Below are 23,290 nucleotides of genomic sequence, written 5' to 3'. Positions count from 1 at the left end.
AGAATGATTCAAGAATCAGAACCCAAGAGTGGGTCAGCTCCTTACCTGATGCATCCCGTAATGCTGCTCACATGAACAACTCCGTCAGCGAGATGGTCTCTGCAGTGGAGGGAGACGAGGGGCTTCTGTTGTCCCCTAGTGTGACGGGCTATGACCCTTATCCCTTGCTAGTTCCCTCTGCTGATAGACAGAGTGTTCTCTCACACACTTCACTGGTTGCTCAGTCTGCTATTGGCACTGACTCAGTCCACACAGTCAGAACCCGTGTTGGTAGGACAGTCAAGCCTGTCAATAGGCTGATTCAGGTGATGACCAACATGGCTATTAGTGACGATGCTGGTCAGCTTATGGACAGTTTTTAATTCAGTTTTTCAAATGTTTCAGTAGAGGCATGTATAATAATATGCCCTTTTCTAAACAAGTTGTATCTTGTTCTTTGTTCTGTGTTTTGTATTTTATAATGATATATACCATAACTTAGTACTAGTCCTGGTTTAGGGGCTTCTTTTTGTTTTACACGTGGGTTATGTAGGATGTAGGCTGCATCCTGCTTCCAGGAGCTGGTAGGGAATAGGGCGCCATTTCCTTGCCACTTCATCCTTTATAGAGGATACTGTTTAAGTTGAACTGTGTACACCCACGTTGAGTAATGTGAGGTTTTGTGTCATGGTGATGGTATTTGCACTTTCATAATTTTGGCTGAAATTCAGCAGGGGTGGGTGTAACAGAGATGAAAATGTGAATTTCACCAAAAGTAATGTGCAGTGATTGTTTGTGTTTTTGGAGCCGCCTACTGGTGGTTAGGCGCAACTGCATGCAACGGGTCCTTCAGGCGCATTCACAGCCCCTCCCACCAAAGCAGTAATGAAAGCTGGTGGAGGTAGGTGTACTGTGAAGCCGCTCTGCACTTTAAGTCATTTTAACCTTTAATTAATATATCAATAGGACTTGTTACAGATATTTAAGTGTTGTTAGAGCATATTTTGAAAAAGGTTAGCTGTGTTTGCATTAAATTAATAACTTTATAGACGAGATTCACACTAATGGAAGCTAGCTTTTCAGTCCTTTTAGTAATGTTTGGGTTTTTTCTTTTTGCCTTGAACAGACCGTTGTATGCAGTTGCAGCGCACACACACTGATGTATTATTGTGTGCTTGTTTTTACATCAGGTACGTTCAGATGTGTTTGGTAAAAATATGATTTGTAAATGTTTTATTGTTTCAACTGCCGGTGGCAGTTGACTGTTATACCTACTGATGGCAGTTAACTGTTTCAACTGTCGGCGGCTGCGCTGTCATTGTTGGTACTATTAACTATTTTATATGTTTTATCAAAAAGAAAGTATGTATTGCTCTGAAATGCAAGTTGTTAAATTAATATATTGCTGTTGTTATTAAATGCCACTATACGATCATATGATGGAAAAAAAAAAAAGGAAAAGCAGTAATGAAAGCTGGTGGAGACCGTTGTATGCAGTTGCAGCGCACACACGCTGATGTATTATTGTGTGCTTGTTTTTACATCAGATCCTGCCAGTAAAAAGCTCTGAAGGACAGTCCTGTGTCTGTGGCCTGATTGTATGTGTGCGGTGATTTGAGGCAACTCCAATAACCCTGGACGGACAACAAGAGGAAGGCGTCACACCTAGGAATAGTTGTAACAAAAAACCAAAAAGACAGAGGTGACCTGAACTTTACCCCAATATTAGAAAGAACCAAAAAAAAATTTAACCAGTGGCTCCAAAGGGACCTTTCATTAAAAGGCAGAATACTACTCGCTAAGGCGGAAGGAATCTCCAGACTTGCATATGCTGCTATTTCTTTGGACGTTAATAAAACAGTTACAAAAGAAATTGATCAGATGCTTTATAAATTTATTTGGAAGAACAAAACTCATTATATTAAAAAATCAGTACTAATGAATAATTACAAAAATGGTGGACTCAATTTTTTTGATTTTAATATTTTAAACAACACATTCAAAATTAATTGGATTAAACATTATTTAAAAGACCCAATGTCTATGTGGAATATCATTTCCCATCAAATCTTCTCTAAGCTGGGTGGACTAAAATTTCTCTTAATGTGCAACTACAATATTGAACGTATACCTGTCTCTCTCTCAAATTTTCATAAACAAATGTTATTGGCTTGGTCTCTAATTTATAAGCATAACTTTTCTCCTAATAATTACCTTATATGGAACAATAAAGACGTCTGTTACAAAAGGAAATCCTTATTCTTTGACAATTGGTTTAGGAATGGCATTATAAAGATCAATCAGCTCTTTAATAAGGAAGGAAATTTATTTACTTATCAAGAATTTCTTTCTCATTATAAAACTCCTGTAACCCCTAAAGAATTTGCTATTGTTTTCGACGCTATTCCATCTGGTGTTATCATGCTTTTCAAAAGTTATACCACCCCACCATCTAACATGACCCCTTTGCCTGATCCAAGTGACACATTTATAGGGAAACTTTGTTTTCTATCGAGATTACGGCCAAATAAGCAGATTCGCTCCCTTTTTCTAGCTGATTGTGTTTCTGTACCACATGTTCTCCCTAAATGGAATTCACTTGTTCAATATGTGTCGTGGGAAAAAGTATGGACTCTTCCTAACAGATACTTGCTTACAAACAAAGTCAAAGAAGTCACATTCAAACTCCTTCATCGCTATTATCCTGTTAAAACATTCCTGAGGAGATTCATTAAAGACTTTGATGTATCCTGTACTTTCTGCAAGGAGCACCCAGAAACTATCGACCACTTGTTCTGGACTTGTGAACACACTCGGAAACTATGGCAAGGCGTCTGTAGATTTATATTGGACCATATCCATGAGACCTTTGTATTACATTTTCATAATGTTCTGTTTGGATTTCTAGACTATCAGAGGGATTTGGAAAATGAACTGTTCATATCTAATCTCATCATATTGCTGACCAAGTTTTACATCCATAAATGTAAAGTGTTAAAGATAAGACCTTCCTTTTGTGTCTTGAAAAAAGAGCTTAAGCTTTATTTGAAAACAATCTCCACCTCGAACAATAACAAAGCCATTAAGACACTAAGTCTCTGCTCGAAATTTCAAATCTTTCCATAATTCATACTCTGTTGCATGTCTCGTATTGTTTCCTGTTTCGATCATCATTCTCATTTTTCATAATTTGTATGCAGTAACCCCTGGCGTTGAATCTGTTGGTATGTTTTTGTTATGTTTATACTGTTTCCATGTACTTCATAGTGGATATTGAGTCACTTATGTATATTGACTGTATTGTTTACGAACCAATATCCTAAATAAAGAATTAAAAAAAAAAAAAAAAAAAGAGAGGAGCGCAGACGCAGCCAGCGGCCGCTGTGGAGCTCCACAGCAACCGGAAACACGTGACCTCCATAGTAACCAGAAACACGTAACTTTACTTAAATTGACTTTGACCAAATTGCGATTTTGTTACTATTGATGCTGCTGAGAAATAAAAAGCTCCTGTGTGAAATGTATGATTGTAGTAGTGTGTCTTAGCTGTGCGGATTTCACCTACCGCGGGTTATTTTTAGAACGTAACTCCTGCAATAAACGAGGGACTGCTGTATTATAGAGTCTGGGACATCTAATTGATTAACATCAACATAGATTATTATGCACTATTATTTTTGTTCAACGGTGATAAAGTCCTAATGTTTTCATGATAGTTCCTTTTTTCCCCCCATCTGAGCATTGGGGAAAAGGCTGTCTTGCAATAGTTGAGGTCACTAGTGTGTGCCCCATTTCTTCCAGGATCACTCTCTTTATAGGTTTTAATGGACTCCTAGTACTGTGAAGTGGTTCCATAGGCATTGTATTCCAAGATCTGGGAGACTGTAGAAATGAGCAGTGATGCCCTTCCTACCATCTTTCCAGAAAAATAAGTGATCTGGAAGCTGTTAGGCTTATTTACAGCAGGAGCACTTTCTGCACCTGCATAAACTCCAGGACACATTTACTAACAGTGTTTGTTGCTGTATGTGCTGCAGCTTTGAATTTTTTAATAATATGTATTTTGTTAATATTTTGGTTATGCTGTCTTGTTATGAAGTGTACAAGAGTAAAAGTGTTTTTAGCATGTGCTTCAAAGCTAAGTTTGACTGGGAAACTCAAAGCTCAATAGTCTGTATCAACAGAAATTCACTGCAGCCTATGTAATATTTGATGCGTCATAATTTATTCTACTCTTATCTTGCAAATACATATTTGTGTGGCAATGTCATGCACAACACACACAACTATTAGATCCTTAAGATCAAACCCGTGTCATTCTTTAGGTCCACTGCAGTGCAGCAGTCAAAAAAAAAAAAAAAGAATAAGTGAATCTTGAGTGAAGTGGCCACAAATGGCCAGGATAGAGCCCAGAGTGCTAATGTTTAAAATGTATACAATTATTATTGATTACAATTCTTTACTGTTAATATCAACAATAAGCTTTTTATTTTGAAATTACAAGTATAAAAAAATGCTGTTACATTTACATTTAATGCTGTTACACTGTAATCCTTTCTTATAATTATGGACATAGAATCAAGTGAACAACATTTTGAAATAAGTTTAATTGGAATTTTGTACTATACAAAAACAAAACAAAAACAACAACAACGACATATTAAACAAACAAACAAACAAACAAACACAGTCAGTGCCTTCATTTGTCCATTACATGTCAAACATAGCACTGACCCTTAGTCCCTGCTCATCAGCATGTGCTTTCAAAAAGAGCTCCATGTCCTCTGCATACTGAAAAACAAAGAGGAACATGTCCCTTGCTCCAGTGTCTTCTTCCTCTGACATGTCTCTTAAGACCCTCTGCTGGTCCCCTTGATTTAAGGACAGATATTTTGGCACTGTTACGTGTCTATGGAAAAGTGCCTTATTTTGGACAACCCACTGCACAGCAGGACGCAGCTCTTCAACAACTGCTGGCTCCTGTGTCAGGCAAATGGGGATAAAAACACAGCTATTTCTCTGTTGCAGAACAGTTTTTAACAGTTATTCAAATGTCACTAACCATGTAATTACACTACTGTTTAAAGTGAATACTGACCTGACTGACTTCCTGGAACTTGCGCTTTTTCAGTCTGAAAATGGGCACGTGTTGTCCTTCGAGCACAGCTTTGGCTTCCTCTCTCCAGTGTGCAAATAGCTTGCCAGAGCTTAACAGAAAATGTTGATACTGTTAAGGTGTGTAAACTTTAACACAACATAGAACAGAAGTCAAAATATAAATACCTCCTTCAAGTCAAAGCTCTTTTTTTCTGACCACTGCCCGGGAATGAGCTTCACTGCAAGATTCCTTTTTTTCCTTTTTTTCAAGACAGTTACATTCACAAGTTAACAGACATCATCATGATGGGTGTGAAATGTTTATTGCTAATAGCACCAACTGTAACTACAGGCCTTAGGAACATGACCTCAACAAAACAGCATAACAAAATGAAAAAGTACAGTCGCATGCTCACAGTTGGTCAAAATAAAACATTTTCAGCTTTAATTTGAGGTTGGCATATTTTATAAACTAATATTTAATGGTGTTTTATGTTAAACTAAAACGTTTGAAGACCCTATTTATGTCTGAAACTCATCTAAAGACAGCATCACTGACTTGATCAGAATGTGAAGATGAGAAATAGAATAAAATGTTGAAGCATCGTGCTGATATAGTTTATAAAAAAGCATGTGAGTGTACTGTATGTGTGAACAGAACATGATCATGCACTTAACCTGGAACACTGAACAGGTTCCCAAAAAGTCAGGAACAAACCAAAAATGCTTATAAAAATGTGACCTCAAAAGTGAAACACATTGTTGGCCACCAAATCCTGCCTTTGTGTGTAACGGGTCAAGAAAGAGGATTTCTCTTTTAGGTGGCTTCAGTATCTAAAAGACAGTTAGCCATGGCTTCAAACCTGAAAACAATGTCATTGCAAGCGATCACAATCAAAGACTTTTGAAACTGCGTCATAAAAGCTTGAATACATCTCAGACACATAGCAACATTCTAACAGTTTGTATGTGTCAAAAAACAAGACTTACACACAACTGGAAATGAGCAGGTGTCCAGAGGGAGAACTATGATGTCCATCCTCTGAGCATCAGTCTGAAACAGAATTTTATTTTGAACTATTCTGTATATGAACTCTCACCAAAGTTATAAAAAAATAATCTTTTTGATTACTTGCTTGTTTCTTTAAAGGACGGTAGACTTACAGGAAAGGACTGCAATGGATCACAGCCATAGGGTGCAAGCCAAGTCCGGGTGACGTACAGATTTCCTATGTAAACGCTTATCCCCTAGAATGTAAAAACAGCACATTTAAAACAACAACTCTTTAAATTAAAGCTGGACAATCATCATATACAACATACAGTACCTTTGACTGAACAATTTTAGTGATAAGCTCAAAACAGCCATTTGCAATCTGAAACAGAAAAAATCATTAAAAAAATGAAAGTACACTTTATTATTTCATATTCATAGAAACAAAATACTTACAGTCGATTCCATTTCTTTGTTTAAACCCAGTGTCCAAAAATCTGCCCGCGTGAGGCATCCAGAAGACGTTTCAACAATCAGCTCATCTTTGGGTCTGCTGATGTCCAGAACATAGTTGAGCTAAAAAAACAGAGAGGTCATAGACTGTGGATGACAAAATCAGATAAGCACGTTGCACTTTGCGACATCTGAAAACTTTAACATACAAGCTGTTGTTGGCCAGGGTGCGGTACAAAACACCACGATGAACGGCTGGCCAAAATGTTCTCAGGCTTTGTCAGAGCTTCGCACGGTGGTCCACACAGTTCAGGAAAAGTTGTATCTGTTGACCTTCTATCAGCTTTCTTGTTGTCAACTCCTTCCTGAGGATCTGTAGGGACTTTAACAGGTTTCAGACAAAACACTGCATAGAATGCATATTAAATGCATACAAATGCAAGAAAAATAAGCACTGTTTACAGAAGGAAATTCATTTGAAACAGCAGATAAGTTCGTTTACGAGCCCGCAACTACAACAAGATAATGAATGCAAGATTATTATTTCACCTGTATATGACAATCACTATTCAAAATAAGAAATTTTACCAGTGTCACCAGACATTGAAGGTGCTGGGTTCAACACCGTTTCTGTGGTTTCTCTGGGTTTACTGCACACCTGTGGGGCTAGGTGCACAAAGAAAACAATATAAACACACAGAGAGCAACAAATCTAACATGTGACCAATGGTAGCGTTCTGGTCATGAGACAATGCATGTACTTACCTACGACAGCTTGACCCAGTGCCGACAATGAGATATTGATCTTTCCAAGTCGACCATGTCTTAGCTGCCTCTCCAGAAGTTTCTTGTTGGTGACAGTGTTATAATGATGAGTTATATTTCTCATCAGAAACACGTGTGGATGGACTCATGTTACTTAAAAAGTAATTGCTTTTCCTCATGTTTGCAAAGAACTGTTCAACAACTTGACTGTTCAGCCAGTCTTTCAGCTCTGGGACAAGTTGAATTCTGCGTAATATGTCCTTGGGATCTTTTGTGTTTCCCTCATGAAACCTGTCATACAGGACATAATGGTCAGATGATCCAGTGACAGGATGAGGATCTTCATTCACACTATCCATCCTTTCATGTAGCCATGGAAGATTCACTTTCAGGCTTCCATCCTGTGCAGCCTTGACATTTTCCTCAGTGGGCTCAGCCAGTCGACCTTCATGTGGATGAAATGGCAGTTTATCAGGAACCCGCAAATTGGTGTGTGCCGCCAAACCCCTCGCAAAATCGTAAACACAGACGTTTGGCATGTGCTTCCAGGACAGGAGAAGGTCAGCAAAATCCCGGGGACTTTCAGCACGAAGATTAAATTTAACACTGTATACAATGCCATGTGGACATAGTATTACAGACCATCCTCCTGCAAGCAAAGATTTAAAAAGTTGTTTGTGAATGTAATTACATATTTTAATGCTACTTCTAATAATCGCTAAGTGAAGCTTACCAGAGGCACCCCATATGCTTTGAAACACCTTATCATATGTCTGCCTGCTCTTCATCTTCTCCCTCAGTCTGGTGATGAGATCAAAGCGGGAGCCTTTGGAGTCGATGTTGCATGCTTTACACAATTTTCTTACCACTCCAACCTGACAGTAATTAGGGAAAAATGTAAATGGAACAACCCCTGAACTTTATGTCACATCTTCTGAAAAAACATAAAAGCAATGTTACCTTTTGTTTTGCGAGTTCATCCAACAGACGGTCTTCTGTGACACCGCTAAGCTTTGCTTCATGTGAAGAGCTTATTCCTACTTTTTGAAACTCTGTGTTAAGCACAATGTCACTTGTTCGAGTTTCATTCCCGATCCATGGTGCCCAGTTCGTGTAACTTGGTGGAACTGAAAATGGGATTCTTCGCACCGCCTACAGAAAATGCATGTTTTTAATTACAATCTAAATTACTTTAAAACACTGAATGACTTTCAATAAGTTTTTGCCATCACTCACTTGGAAAAAACCCACGGCTTATCATTTCCAGGTGAACAGAGTTCCAAAAACCTTCAATGTCATGTTCACCATTGAAGTCTTCCGGGGCTTTGAGGTCACTCACTATAATAAATTGACTCATAAGAACACGCACATAATGTACACAATGAACTATGAACACAAATGTACATTAAACTTACCTGCTAACTTGAACACCCCTTTTCTGTGTAAGTCCATAACTACCACAGGGGGGTGAAACCCACAGCTTATGCAGGAGTACATGTAGTCTGTGTCAGTCAAAGCCTCAAAATGACAATAAGCATGAAAAATGGTATCCCTAGAAGGAAACTTCACTCTTCTTAAGCCCTCCAATGAGTCAATGACCCTTGAAGCGGATACATGGTTCTGTTATATGACAATAGGGTGAAGAAGACTATGATTACACAGATATTTAAATTTGGGCACCAACATATCATAATGACACAAACATATTTTTAAAGCAATCTTCAGATGAGTACATTTTATTTTTGTGATCCTCACCTGCAGATTTTCTCTCAGAAAAAGGCAGAGTTCAAGAGACAAAACGACATGGTTGTCAAAGTTGTGAAGCCCATCTGTCCACTCCTGGTATCTGTAGACCATGTGGCACTGAGGACACAATCTATGGTGTGTTGAAACATCTGTTAAAGACAAATCACGTTAATGTCAAAACATTAGTATAGGAACAATTATAACTCATTATTTCACACTGATGTTCAATCTTATTCATTAAAACTTACTCTCAATCACTCCCATCATGCTGACAGTCCTCGCTTTATTGGTAATTAGAACAGCCTCATCAAGTTTTGTGTGCTCTGGGCACACCTGGCACAACGTTTCACTTGGAAAGAGCTGTTTCTGATGATCCATTTTCTGTGAGATGACATTTTCTGGAAGAGATACAGGAATTTTTTTCTCTTTAAAAATATAGCGTATACTCCTTTCGACGGCAGCATTGTCCTCAAAGGAAGAACTCTCCTGAGTCATCTGTGATGGGGTGCCTGACGATAGTGGTACAGTTGATTTGAAGATGTCTCTCTGTGTCTGGAAGAGATGCCATTTAGCTATGTTTTTATGAGGACATGATATTCGTGGCTTTGCACAAGCGCAATGCCAGGTGTTCCTCAGAGCATTGTAAGTCACAAATATTCTGCCAAGACGGCAGAAACTGTGTATTTCTGGCTCAAATACAGACAAACAGATCTGTGTAGAGGATCCACCAAAATCCACCCTCACACAAAGTGGAGCATGTGCCACCTGGGCAGCTTTCTGTCTCTTTATGCATGTAGCAGCTTTGGCCTCTCCAAAACATTTAAGGTCCACCATTTCCATCACAATGTGCTCTTGAAGAAAAACCTCCATTACAGTCTCTCTGCAGTAATCTAGTGAGCGAAGGTGCTCACATAAACTGAAGCCTAGTCCGCTCCACTGGGCCAGCAACTGGTATTGCTGACATTCCTCCAGCTCACATCTGATATTGTGAGACATCCCCATGTTTTCCTCTGAACGTGAACTGGCACAGAAAACCCATGGCCAGTTCTCTGCACAGCAAATAACCCTGTAGTTTCATCTACACAAACACACTGCAGATGACTGGCCAGGCAAACATCTATTGACTGGTTGGAGTGCTTCCTCATCATGTGAGCCTTGTAGTTTTTGGTACGAAGAGTAAGGCCACAGTGAGGGCATGTCGTTTTCATGGACTTTCCATCAGCTGCAGTTTTGTTGAACACAGAGGGTAAAGCATATGAATGTTCTACCAAAGATTCAGAAAATGGTTCAGATACCAAAGACAAAACCTTGGGGGGGAGACGGGGCTCCTCGAAGTGTACTGCCGGAGGAATATGGGTCTCCTCGGAGAGTTCAACGGGGAGCAGTCCTGACAATGGTGGCTGACTTGGCATTGAAGAATGCTGACAAGACAATAAATGCCTTGCCATATCCCCACGCCGTATGATTGTAGTCTTACAGACAGGGCAGTGAAAGTGTCCTGCTGTCCTACAAGGCAGCCTGCACCGGCATATCATTTTATCTGTAGGAGAAAACAAACAAACAAACAGATGTAATTTAAATGTATAGAATGCAATCAATTTATCTAACAATCAGATTGTACATGTTAACAAAAACATCCAAGCCAACCTCAATAATGAAAGCAAAATGGTATGGATCACAAAAGTTATGTCAAGAAAAGTGGTGAAAAGTAAATAAAATATATTTTATAAAAACGCTGTTTTGTGGCAGATGAATGCACTGAACTGTACAATGTCAACAGCAACTTTTAAGTCAACAAAGATACTGCAGAAGTGCTTAAAAAAGTGCATATTTATAACTATAAAGTATATTTAATACAAACATACCGTTGCAATGCAAAGCATTTTTCATATGCACACTTAGATGCTCCTCAATCTTTGCCCTGACAGTGGGGCTGGAAGTGGGGCACAGAGGGCAGTGAAAGAGTCCTCTGCAGCACGTGTTGCATTCCTGCAATTCTGGCTTTAAGCCCGAATTCCAGATTGATATGTGCATCTAAAACAGAGAGAAAAACAGATAAACAGCATATACACATTTAAGTTCGGGTTTTAGCAGAAATAACACATTACAGTTAGCATGTAATAGATTTGGGAGGAAACTTCTTGAAAAAAAAAACATTTTACAAGACACTTTCATTTGTGAGATATGTTTCTATTGACATATAACAGTCAATTGAACAGGGGCTAACTAAAATCTGGGCAATAAAAAAGCTGTACAGAATAGAATAACGAATACAAGTATTGATAAATATATCTGTTTGTGACGAAATGTACGGTGTTGACGCTAACCTAAGGTGTCAAAAGTGCACACGTTCCTTACTACAGTTTAGATACCTCTGTTTAAAAATAGTAAAAAAAAAAGTAGAAGCATTGACTCGACTTTTTAGTCAAGTGGAAGTAAGAATTACAGGGTATAAAATATAATTTATGTACAAAATCCTGAAGTAATCTTGCGTCCAAAGCACGCGTGCGGGGGGCTGATTTACAAATGTACGGATTACAAAGTACAGACACGCGTGCTAAAATGTGAGAAGTAGAAGTATAAAGAAGTATACAGTAGGCACAAAAAAGTACAACAGTAAAGATACCAGAAAATTCTACTTAAGTACAGTATTGAAGTATTCGTTATTTTGCGTCTCTGACGCCAACAATAAATCATACTCTATTGCAAAACGTGTTTTTTCTTCTTCTCGCCCACAGAAGCCGTTAATCCAACTCTCTTACTTAAACCAGGCCCAGGAAAAAGCATATCTGTGTGTTTCTCTGCCATGGAGCACGATGGGGAAAAACAATTAAATAAGAAGGAATGTTGTTGTAACGCAAAAAAAAGTGGCAACATGATCATTGTAAGAAAACCAGAATTATGAAATAGAAATCACTAACGGCGAGTTTATTTAAGAAAGACTGTCCCAACCTTTGTAAGTCCGCGGTATCCATGTGTTTATTGCCATTGTGGTGGTCACGTGCTTTCGGCTACTGTGTAGGTCACGTGTTTTCGGTTCGTGTGGAGGTCACGTGTTTCCGGTTGCTGTGGAGCTCCACAGCGGCCGCAGCCAGACCCTTCTCGCGTCTTCAGCGTTTGTGAGATCACGTGACTCAATTTCCTTTACAAGCTTTAAGGAGTCACGTGATTGTTTCATGGTTTTTATTTTTTACCTTAAGCAACCGTAGATTATTAGAATAAACGAAATTATTTTAGCATTTTTATGGATCTTAGAACTTCCTCGTGAGCATAGTGGGTGTAAAATATTAAAAGCGGGTTGTTTAGGTTAATAAAATAGAATTGAAATGTTTTCAATGTGCATTTGTTTATTTAACACAAGCCTGATAAAGCAGGTACCTTCTGAAAAGGTAAATTATTCTGTTATTTTAATGATTCGGATTGTTCCTGCCGGGTCACGACCGTTGTGAACAAGTCCGTTTGTCAGACATTTATTGACTGAACAGTTACTTCTCTATAACCTCAAACATGGTCAGTGCCGTGGGAAAACGTGCTGACCGTGTTTAACATCGATTTATGTGTAATAGTCGTCAGCCTTCATTTTTCTTGGTTCATTCTTCAACATAACAGCAGCTTATTATCACCAACACTGGAAAACCCACACATGACAAGTCAAAACTTCCAGAATCCACCAAACATGGGGCTGATGTATGGCGTCAGAGGCGTGCCACAACCCGTGCACGCGGATTGGGTCCACATTGCGCGTGTGAACGGGACTCGCGAGTGAAAATATACATAGCGAGAGGTCATTTGTGCACTGAGAGGGAGCAAACTGTGTCTGTGAGCGCACAAGGACGTGCACAAGTGACAAACCTGCGTGCGCGTGTTGCCAACGAGCACACGGCAGAGGAAAACGTGCGCGCGCGGCAGCCCCTCTGCGCGAGCGGTTTCTGACTCCGCTCGCTCGGCGGTAAGGGATTTTGGCACTCTGGAGGCGTGGCCTGTGGCAGATCTTCTCTGTCCTCTGATTGGTTAGTTTACCCCACACTTTACCCTCTATCTGTCTATATAAAAGAATCTGGTATTCAGTAGTTGCTGTCATAGCTCACCTGGGAGAGCGGGTGACTCTCCCCCTGGAGGGTCCAGGTTTGAGTCCAGGCAAGGCAAATAGAGTAGATGTTGTGTTATTTTTTTCCTAATTCCTGTGATATAATTTTACAGTTGTGACCGTTCAACTGTCATTAAACGTCCGAATGTTTGCTCTCTCAGGAAGCCCCACTCTAAGGGCGTTTGCAGTGTATTAGTGAGTCATATATTGTACAACCACAGTCATAAAGTTTTCAATAAGTAGTTTTATTTCAGTATGTATTTTTCCAGTATCACAAAAAATATAATTTTATATGGTTAAAATCATCTAGCTTATGTGCGCTTTTTAAAACACTGCCCAGCAAACATTCGGACGTTTAATGACAGTTGAACGGTCACAACTGTAAAATTATATCACAGGAATTAGGAAAAAAATAACACAACATCTACTTTATTTGCCTTGCCTGGACTTGAACCTGGATCCTCCAGGGGGAGAGTCACCCGATCTCCCAGGTGAGCTATGACAGCAACTACTGAATACCAGATTCTTTTATATAGATAGGTAGAGGGTAAAGTGCGGGGTTAACTAACCAATCAGAGGACAGAGAAGATCTGCCACAGGCCACGCCTCCAGAGTGCCAAAACCCCTTACAGCCGAGCGAGCGGAGTCAGAAACCGAGCACGCAGAGGGGCTGCAGCGAGCACGTTTTCCTCTGCCGTGTGCTCGTTGGCAACGCGCGCACGCAGGTTTGTCACTTGTGCACGTCCTTGTGCGCTCACAGACACAGTTTGCTCCCTCTCAGTGCATAAATGACCTCTCGCTATGTATATTTTCACTCGCGAGTCCCGTTCACACGCGCGATGTGGACCCAATCCGCGTGCACGGGTTGTGGCACGCCTCTGACGCCATACAGATGGAGCGCATCAGTGGCATAATCGTGCACAGGAGGAGATGCAAATCTGCTTAAATGCTGGAAACAAACGTTGAGAAACGGAGTCTGGTGTGTTTTCGTGAGTGACCCAAAAGTAGCTGCTTATGCTAATTCTGTAAAAACAACTTAGTGGATTTTGCGGGTTATTTTTAGAACGTAACTCACGCGCTTAAGGACCACTGTAACGTGCACAGATCTGATCAATCTTTCCCACAGAGTGAACAAAGAGCAATAACCGGTCTTACTTTTATGATGTCTCTCCAAGTGTTCCTGCTCCGGAAACGAGAAGGCAGAAGCCTCACTTTGCTGTTCATTTTCAGATGAATTAGCATCCTTTAAATTTAAGGCAGGATGGCACAGACTTGTAATTAAAAAAAATCATCTGTAGGGTCACCCTTAAGGAACGGGCTTCCCTCTAGTGGTTAGATGAAGAACAGCACTTCCTGCTTGTCAAAACTCTGAAAGCCATTTATGGTGTAAAATAATAATTATGATAATACACATTTATATATGTTTTTTCCTCCAATTTCACAAGTTTTGAGCAAATTTAAAAAGAACAACTGTGTTGTGTGATAACTGAACTCGTCATTTATTTGAAGCCTGCTACAGATTCAGTTATTATTAAGCATGCGTTGCCCATCTGGACTCCGGCCGGGCCGACATGAAAGAGATGCACTCACAATTTCAGCAGTTATTGTTCCCTCTAAACGACGTTGGAGTATCGAGGTGTTCGAAACGCGCTACCTGCAGAAACAAGCAGACAAAGCTGGAGGTGGCTCTTGAGAGCCAAACATCCTGCAATGGCAGTAAAACTGAGCCAGAGCGGATAGAAGAAGAAGAAAATATCATTTCTATAGCGCCTCTCAAGATAAAAATCATGAGGCGCTTAATAGAGGAGGAGGAAGTAGACAAACGTAGCAAGGTGAATGATGCTGAAGTCACACCTGATGGAACTTGCAGCACTGAGTCGTCTCCCCCTCAGATTCCAACATCTGAGATAGTTGTCAGCATCTCCAGGGAGGAGTGCTTGTCTGCAGAGTTAGCTGTATGGCCCAAGGCCTCTCAGGGCGATACAGCAATCAAGATTGTACTAACTGACTCCAGGCAGAGCTCCGTACTCCACTCACTCGCCGGTCTCGGGCACAACATGACACGGGAATCGGTTTGCCGTGTCTCACGCCGTTCAGCTCGCATAACTAACTCCAAAAATAGCAGCTCTGTCGAGAATCTTCCATTGACACGGTTGATGATGACGATGAAGATGTTCCTGAGACAGTCGACGCTGATGCGCCTGAAAAATCTGAGAAAACTTCAGAGCCCTTGATAATAAGATAAACTTTTTTTCTGAAACAATTAACACAACTCAGAAAAATTGCCCTACTTCTCCAAGCATCAACTCCTCTATGCATCAACGTCAAATTTAAATGAAAATTCTGATTTTCTCAGCTAACTAATGCACTTTGGTGAGCGTGAAGAAGGAGCTTTCTGAGGTAGCAGGTTTAGTTGAGGGGGTTTGGTGAAAGCGGTTTCACTTCTACAAAGCAAGCGCTGAAGGACCGTTTTATGTTAACCCAGTAGTGAATAAAAGCCTCCGTGACTTTTATATCTAGATATGGATATATAATATAAATAAAATGATTAAATGACACAGTTGATTAGTTCCAGATTGCCATGTAAATGGGTGAAGGGTTTTTGTCATAAGCTACATCCCAGAGGGATAATAAGGCATTTGGTGTCCTTAACAAAAGGCCTTGTTGGGTTTCACACACACACAAACACCCAAAGTGTAGCTGATAGGAAGTTGTTTCATTCATGGAGAAAAAAAAAGACCTCTGAGTTGATCAGACCTACATCTCCTTCTCCTTCTTGGCCTCCCGCTTGGTGATCTTTAAAAAGTCATTTCTAAGCAGCCGACAGAACAGGACGATGTTCATGGCCGTCATGATGGCCATTCCCATGCTGCCCAGCGTGTACGCCAGCAGAGGCACCTTGTCCCTGTTGAGTACCAGCCAGCGGGTCATCCAGGCCAGCGTGTTAATGCGGAATATCACGTACGTTCCCAGGTTGATCATGCTGTTGACGCGGTAGAACGTGTCGACGGCCATGTTGGCCATGAGCAGTAGGGGGCGGGGTTTGTAGTGGCTGCGGCTGCAGCTAGACCTTACTCATCTTCTTACATAAAATTGATTAGTGGATCAACAAACAAAAAAGCTTTAAAAACTATAGCTATTTGCACTACCTACAATTTATTTGGATATGTGTAACATTTCTGTAGTGCACCCCCTGGCATATGTTTCATGTTCTTTGTTCAATTTTGTATGCAATTTGTTTGTATACTTATCACCTTGTTCAATAAAATTTTGAAAAAAATGAATAAAAAAAAATCCTTACTCAACTAGCGAGAATCTTTTTTCTGCAGCGGTTTTAGTGCTTTTCGGTGCACCGCTGCTGATACAGCGCCCCTGAAGCGGTTCAACGATGCAACTGCAGTTAAAATATCCCATATAGCTGGGGGCAGAGTGAAATCAGGCTAGGGCGGCACAAAATTAGCTGGAGGCAGGAAAAACCCCAACAATCTGTACTTAAAATAATTTTAGGATGAGGCCAGTGTGGTTCTTTGGTTATTTTAATAACATGACGTCCTGACACACCTAGTGTAGCACAAGTTTCAGAGTCAAAGGAATGTCACAAGGTCCTGACCTGTGGTGTGATCTCACTGATTTGTGGACAAACAGATGAGTTCATGTAGCTTTAAAAAACAAACTATAGCTTTTATATTGCAGCAGATTGTTACTAAACACGGTGCTTTCACTGACTTCAGTTTGTCATTACAGGATGATAGCATTTGAAAACTTAGCATAACCCTGAACTATTTTGATTTTAAGTGTTTAGAGGAGCCAAAGTCATTGAAATAAAGAGAAAAGTTGGTCATCAGATAACATAGTGATGATAAATAACAATGTAATTCATTGCTTTTACTTGAAATTTTTGAATAACAGTACTTCCAAAAGCTAGTTAAACCTTTCACATGGTGCCAAATGTTGCAAAAAAGAGTATCTGTTATCAGCCACCACAGTGAATTTTCATATTGTACATTTCTAATTTCATTTTATATATATTTTATGCACAAACGTTTCCCCACTAACAGCTCAATTAAACAGTTTTAGATAACTGATGTATTTGCTGAAGCTCCCAGTAAAAGCAACCTTTGTGTAACGTACAGTAAAAGAGAACCGTCCTCATGTGTCTCGTCACATGGAACACACAAGCTTTCTTTTATCCAGCTGTAAAGGTCATGGTTTCCTGTGGAGCTATTTTACTGGTCGAGTTTGACCAGGGAGTGTCATGTTCCTGGGAAGGTGTTTAACCCACGACAAGAACCATCACAGGACAAAGGCAGAAAGTTCAAACAATGATTTATTAAACCTAACTAAAAGTGTCCTGGAGATATCCAAGTGCGAAGTAGTCGGCAAGAGTCCAAAAGCCAGCAGGGAGGGCAGACGGTGTGACGGGGTGCGTCCAGGAGAGGGAGCCAGATGATGGCGGCAGAGGGCAAGTGGAGAAGGAGGAGAGGTGAACCTTGAGTGTGTAATCCAGGCGGGTTATGGTGCCTTCCAGGTAGGTACATCCATCAGTGGTTCAGCGATTCCAAGTATCCTGAAGATGAAACAAACTTGAGTCCAAACACCAAAATCCAAGCACAAAAAAACCAGATAAATCCAAAACTGCGACAACACGAATGTCTGAGCATAGACCAAGCAAAACCTAGAACTGAGTGGCAAGATTCTACCGTGAGTAGTTAATCATCCAGCGATGTGAAGTGGTTCCCTCTCCTCTTAAATAGAGCTCTGCTGCGGTTGATTAGAGGATCTGCAGCTGCCGCTGATCGGTAATGCCCCGCAGCTGGTGAGTGCCCTCTCCTGGAATGACAATCTTACAAAGATGTTGTGGAGAAGAGGGAGTACTCACCCCATCACACAACAGGGAGTAAACCTAAACACAGCTGGCTCTGAAGCGTTTTCGTCTAAACTCACCTGTCTTGTCTGGATTATGTACGTGTGGCACAGCTGCAGTTGAATAACTTCCTAAAGGAACCTGAGATGTGTCTGCTGTCACCATGTTCAGGTCCTCTGCTGTAGTGATGTGTCGGTCACGAAGGAACCGGTTCTAAGAGCCGGCTCTTTGAAGTGAACGACGGGAGTCGGCTCGTCATTGGGAGCCATCCCCTTCCCCCTCCCCTCTTGCTTTGGTGAAAGCTGCAGGCGATTGGTCAACATGTGTAACTGCGTGTCCAGACTGTCCACACACACACAGCAAAAGTGGCGGGGAAAAGGGAGGATCAGACTCAGACACACAGCAGAGCACATGCGGGTGGAGAGAGACGAGAGGGAATGAGGAGGAGGAAAAAGGCGAGCGAGAGAGAGTGTGATGAAGACGATGAGAAAATGAGCGCCAGCAGTCGGAAAGTGGAGATTTCTTAAAGTGTCCGGTTATTAAATCCATAGAAATTACAAATATTTGATTTATTGCATAAATTTTACATTAGTACATCATTTTACATATAGTTTAGCATTATTTTGGTTATAAATGTGCTCTACGCAACAGAAAATCTGAGGAGCCACTTGGGAGCCGAAAGAGCTGGCTCTTTCTGGTGAGCTGAGCCAAGAGATCCGGCTCTCTAAAAAGAGCCGGAATTCCCATCACTACTCTGCTGCCCCCTTGTGGACGTCATCTGTCTGTTACATCCTTTTATAAGCATTATTCAGCAGAAACCAGCTAAGGGGGTGTGGCCATCTCCTTTTTACAATCAGCTGATTCAAAGTTTGTTATAACATTTGTGGTCATTTTGACTCAAAAGAAATCAGATGTTTACATTTAAAGTGATAAAGCACATAAAAAGCAATCATTTAAGTAGTTTTGGCTTATTGGAACCAGTTATAATTTAAATCAGGGAAGTTCATATTATTTTTTGAATTATAAACGCTAAGTTCTACCAGAATAATAACATATTTTCCTTTATTCCTAACTAAATGTCCTGTTTCCTGTCTCCCTCCTGCAGGTGATCACCTGTTTCGGCCTCTCTGTGCTCTCCAGTTGTTACGTGGGCTTTGTCGTGGTGGCCTTGCTGGTGGAGATCAACTCCGTGTTCCTCTATGAGGCCAGAACAGTCTCAATAAGAATTAAGTCACACAACGTTTTCCACAAATGCACACGTTCATTCGGAAATCCACATTCTGTGTTTCACAAATATAATTCGGAGGAACACAAATGCACACGCTCATTCGGAAATTCACACTCTTTGACTCATAAATATAATGTGAAAAAATAAGTCACGCAACATTTTCCACAAATGCACACGCTAATTCTGAAGTTCACACTCTGTGGTTCACAAATATAATTTGTAAGAACACTTGTAATATAAACTCAGATCATGCGAATTGCTGAACGTGCATTTACGAACAGCTTCTCATTTGTGAACCTTTCCGCGTTTGTGAGTGAAATCTGTGTGGTGCATTCACGGACAGCTTCTCATTTGTGAACCTTCCTGCATTCGTGAGAGAAATCGGTGTGCTGAATTTTGAGACTCTCCTAACGTCGCAGGTCAACAAACGTCACCATTGGCTAATGAACCTGTCAATCAAATATATGCTTCTGCCAGGGCTGTTCGCTTTCAGCCAATGGCTCCTTATGTTACAGAACAGATCTGCTGTGCGCATAAGTCGGACACAATTTCCTGCATGTGTAGCTCGGGGGTGACGATATCGCGTCATACCCCTGTCAAAACCCGTGCACGCGCATTGGGTCCACAGCGCGCGTGTGAACGGGACTCGCGAGCGAAAATATACATGGCAGCGCGCGTGTGAACGGGACTCGCGAGCGGAAATATACATGGCGAGAGGTCATTTGTGCACTGAGAGGGAGCAAACTGTGTCTGTGAGCGCACAAGGATGTGCACAAGTGACAAGCCTGCGTGCGCGCGTTGTCAACGAGCACACGGCAGAGGAAAACGTGCGCGCGCGGCAGCCTCTGTGCGCGCTCGGCAGCCTCTCTGCGCGCTCGGTTTCTGACTCCTGCTCGCTCGGCTGTAAGGGTTTTGGCACTCTGGAGGCGTGGCCTGTGGCAGATCTCCTCTGTCCTCTGATTGGTTAGTGTATCCCGCACTTTACCCTCTACCTATCTATATAAAAAAGTCTACTTGTCAAGTATTTGCTGGCATAGCTCAGTTGGAAGAGCGGGTGACTCTCGCCCCGGAGGATCCAGGTTCGAGGCCGGGCTAGGAAAATGTAGTAGATGTCATGTTAATTTTTCTTAATTTCAGGTATTTTACAGTTGTGACCGTTCAACTGTCATTAAACGTCCGAATGTTTGCTGGGCAGTGTTTTAAAAAGTGCACATAAGCTAGATGGTTTTAACCATATAAAATTACATTTTTTGTGATACTGGAAAAATACATACTGAAATAAAACTACTGATTGAAAACTTTATGACTGTGGTTGTACAATATATGACTCACTAATACACTGCAAACTCCCTTAGAGTGGGGCTTCCAGAGAGAGAGAGAGAGAGAGAGAGAGAGAGAGAGAGAGAGAGAGAGAGAGAGAGAGAGAGAGAGAGAGAGAGAGAGACAGAGAGAGAAAAGTTCTTGCCTCATTAATGAATTGTTTATTTTTTTCAGTATTTAATTGACAAATTATCCTTTCAAATAATTAATTGATGAGTTACATAATTGTCCATTTAGAATTGTTGAATGGACTGAGTCAAGTTTGGTGCACTTTATATATTTCAAAACATGTTTTTTTTTTATTTTAATGATGCATATAAATAATTTAAATGTTAATTTAATGAAATATTTCTATTTTTTCATTACCTCACCCTTGTTTTGACAAAAACGGGACCTTGCTGGATAATATCATGGAGAAACTATTTGTTCACAGTACATGGCTCAGTGAGGATCTGTGTACCGAAGGAGGAGATACTCAGAAATCTGTCTGCAGATTGTTACAACCCAGACTGGAAGTGGTGGGCTGTAATAAGAAAGGAGACCAAACAGAGGAGTGGGGGTTCAACAACTGATTTATTTAACAAAAGTAAGGATTTACTAAAGCAAGTTAGTGAACAGAAAATGGCCAGTGAGGACTCTCCACCACACAGGAGAGACCCAGTGAAAGCAGAAAAACAGTAGGCTTTGTAGGCAGCACCACACCCTGAGCCCAGGTGCCTCCAAGGCTGCTTAACCAGCTGCCTACAACAGAAGAAAAACACAATTAAACACAAATGAAAACCCAATGAGATGGTGGGGGCATCACAACACGTTCAGGACTACCCAAACACCAGTAATTCTTGACTGCACTGATCTGAGGTGTCAATGGCCATATTCCCCTCTCTTCCAGAGTCATATATTTTCCTCAAGTTCAACTGCACTCTGAAGAGGCTCATTTGGATTGTGCCACATAGGCCAGTGACCTTTGTCTCAGCACTGTATGCTGGAACTATCAGCGACCAACCTGGGAATCTGGTGTGTTGAAAATGCTACAACTAGAGATGGTCATCTTGGTAGACAGGGGTTTCTGCATTGATGACATTGTGCCCTGCAAAGTGTACAGGCCAGCTTTCCTTTCTGGCAAACCTCAAATGTCTGCATGTAAAGTTATAGAAACAGAAGCCATAACATCTCTGAGTGCATGTGGAGCGCTCCATTCATCTGGTCCAAGAACAGAAGCATTTTGATTGTTATTCCCCTCCTTGCATTTGTAAACAATCAGCTATATGCTGTGGTTTTTCTCCTTACCAACTTTTAAAATAGCCCACTAGTGAAGGCCTGGGCAAAGAAGCCTGATGTCTGAGAACCTCAACATATGTACGGCAACCATACTGTATATTTACACACTTTCATAAAGAAACTGCATATCAAGCTTTCATTCAGATGACCTTCAACAGTGCTGCACCCTGCTGAGGGACATCCGAGTAAAACCTTGAGATGGCCATTTTCTGTTCACTAACTTGCTTTAGTAAATCCTTACTTTTGTTAAATAAATCAGTTGTTGAACCCCCACTCCTCTGTTTGGTCTCCTTTCTTATTACAGCCCGCCACTTCCAGTCTGGGTTGTAACAATCTGCAGACAGATTTCTGAGTATCTCCTCCTTTGGTACACAGATCCTTACGGAGCCATGTACTGTGAACAAATAGTTTCTCCATGATATTATCCAGCAAGGTCCCGTTTTTGTCAAAACAAGGGTGAGGTAATGAAAAAATAGAAATATTTCATTAAATTAACATTTAAATTATTTATATGCATCATTAAAATAAAAAAAAACATGTTTTGAAATATATAAAGTGCACCAAACTTGACTCAGTCCATTCAACAATTCTAAATGGACAATTATGTAACTCATCAATTAATTATTTGAAAGGATAATTTGTCAATTAAATACTGAAAAAAATAAACAATTCATTAATGAGGCAAGAACTTTTCTCTCTCTGTCTCTCTCTCTCTCTCTCTCTCTCTCTCTCTCTCTCTCTCTGGAAGCCCCACTCTAAGGGAGTTTGCAGTGTATTAGTGAGTCATATATTGTACAACCACAGTCATAAAGTTTTCAATCAGTAGTTTTATTTCAGTATGTATTTTTCCAGTATCACAAAAAATGTAATTTTATATGGTTAAAACCATCTAGCTTATGTGCACTTTTTAAAACACTGCCCAGCAAACATTCGGACGTTTAATGACAGTTGAACGGTCACAACTGTAAAATACCTGAAATTAAGAAAAATTAACATGACATCTACTGCATTTTCCTTGCCCGGCCTCGAACCTGGATCCTCCGGGGCGAGAGTCACCCGCTCTTCCAACTGAGCTATACCAGCGACTACTTGACTAGCAGACTTTTTTATATAGATAGGTAGAGGGTAAAGTGCGGGATACACTAACCAATCAGAGGACAGAGAAGATCTGCCACAGGCCACGCCTCCAGAGTGCCAAAACCCTTACAGCCGAGCGAGCAGGAGTCAGAAACCGAGCGCGCAGAGAGGCTGCCGAGCGCGCACAGAGGCTGCCGCGCGCGCACGTTTTCCTCTGCCGTGTGCTCGTTGACCACGCGCGCACGCAGGTTTGACACTTGTGCACATCCTTGTGCGCTCACAGACACAGTTTGCTCCCTCTCAGTGCACAAATGACCTCTCGCCATGTATATTTCCGCTCGCGAGTCCCGTTCTCACGCGCGCTGTGGACCCAATGCGCGTGCACGGGTTGTGGCACGCTTT

At 41.0% G+C, this 23,290-nt stretch overlaps 1 protein-coding gene and 1 long non-coding RNA gene across 3 annotated transcripts; both read right to left on the bottom strand.

The window, feature by feature from the left end:
* Positions 1-5,471: 5,471 nt before the first annotated feature.
* On the bottom strand, positions 5,472-7,457 carry LOC129163824 (uncharacterized). 2 transcript variants are annotated; one of them, XM_070543820.1, is made up of 7 exons: positions 7,289-7,457; positions 7,112-7,189; positions 6,733-6,905; positions 6,527-6,646; positions 6,405-6,452; positions 6,241-6,324; positions 5,472-6,130 (listed from the first exon to the last, which is right to left on the bottom strand). In XM_070543820.1, the coding sequence occupies exons 1-7, from the start codon at positions 7,410-7,412 to the stop codon at positions 6,032-6,034; spliced, it is 726 nt and encodes a 241-aa protein (XP_070399921.1). In that variant the 5' UTR covers positions 7,413-7,457; the 3' UTR covers positions 5,472-6,031. The 2 variants fall into 2 exon arrangements, with proteins under 2 accessions (XP_070399921.1, XP_070399922.1); XM_070543821.1 differs by lacking the exon at positions 7,112-7,189.
* Positions 7,458-8,523: 1,066 nt separating this feature from the next.
* LOC129163941 (uncharacterized) lies at positions 8,524-9,127 on the bottom strand. The gene is made up of 3 exons (XR_011516138.1): positions 9,044-9,127; positions 8,704-8,908; positions 8,524-8,626 (listed from the first exon to the last, which is right to left on the bottom strand). It is a non-coding gene; the product is annotated as an uncharacterized lncRNA (long non-coding RNA).
* Positions 9,128-23,290: the final 14,163 nt, after the last annotated feature.

The sequence above is a fragment of the Nothobranchius furzeri genome, chromosome 13, assembly GCF_043380555.1.
Source record: "Nothobranchius furzeri strain GRZ-AD chromosome 13, NfurGRZ-RIMD1, whole genome shotgun sequence".
NCBI classification, from domain to species: domain Eukaryota; kingdom Metazoa; phylum Chordata; class Actinopteri; order Cyprinodontiformes; family Nothobranchiidae; genus Nothobranchius; species Nothobranchius furzeri.
The sequence above is the reverse complement of the archived record's forward strand: the minus strand, read 5'-3'. Positions and strand labels throughout refer to the sequence as shown.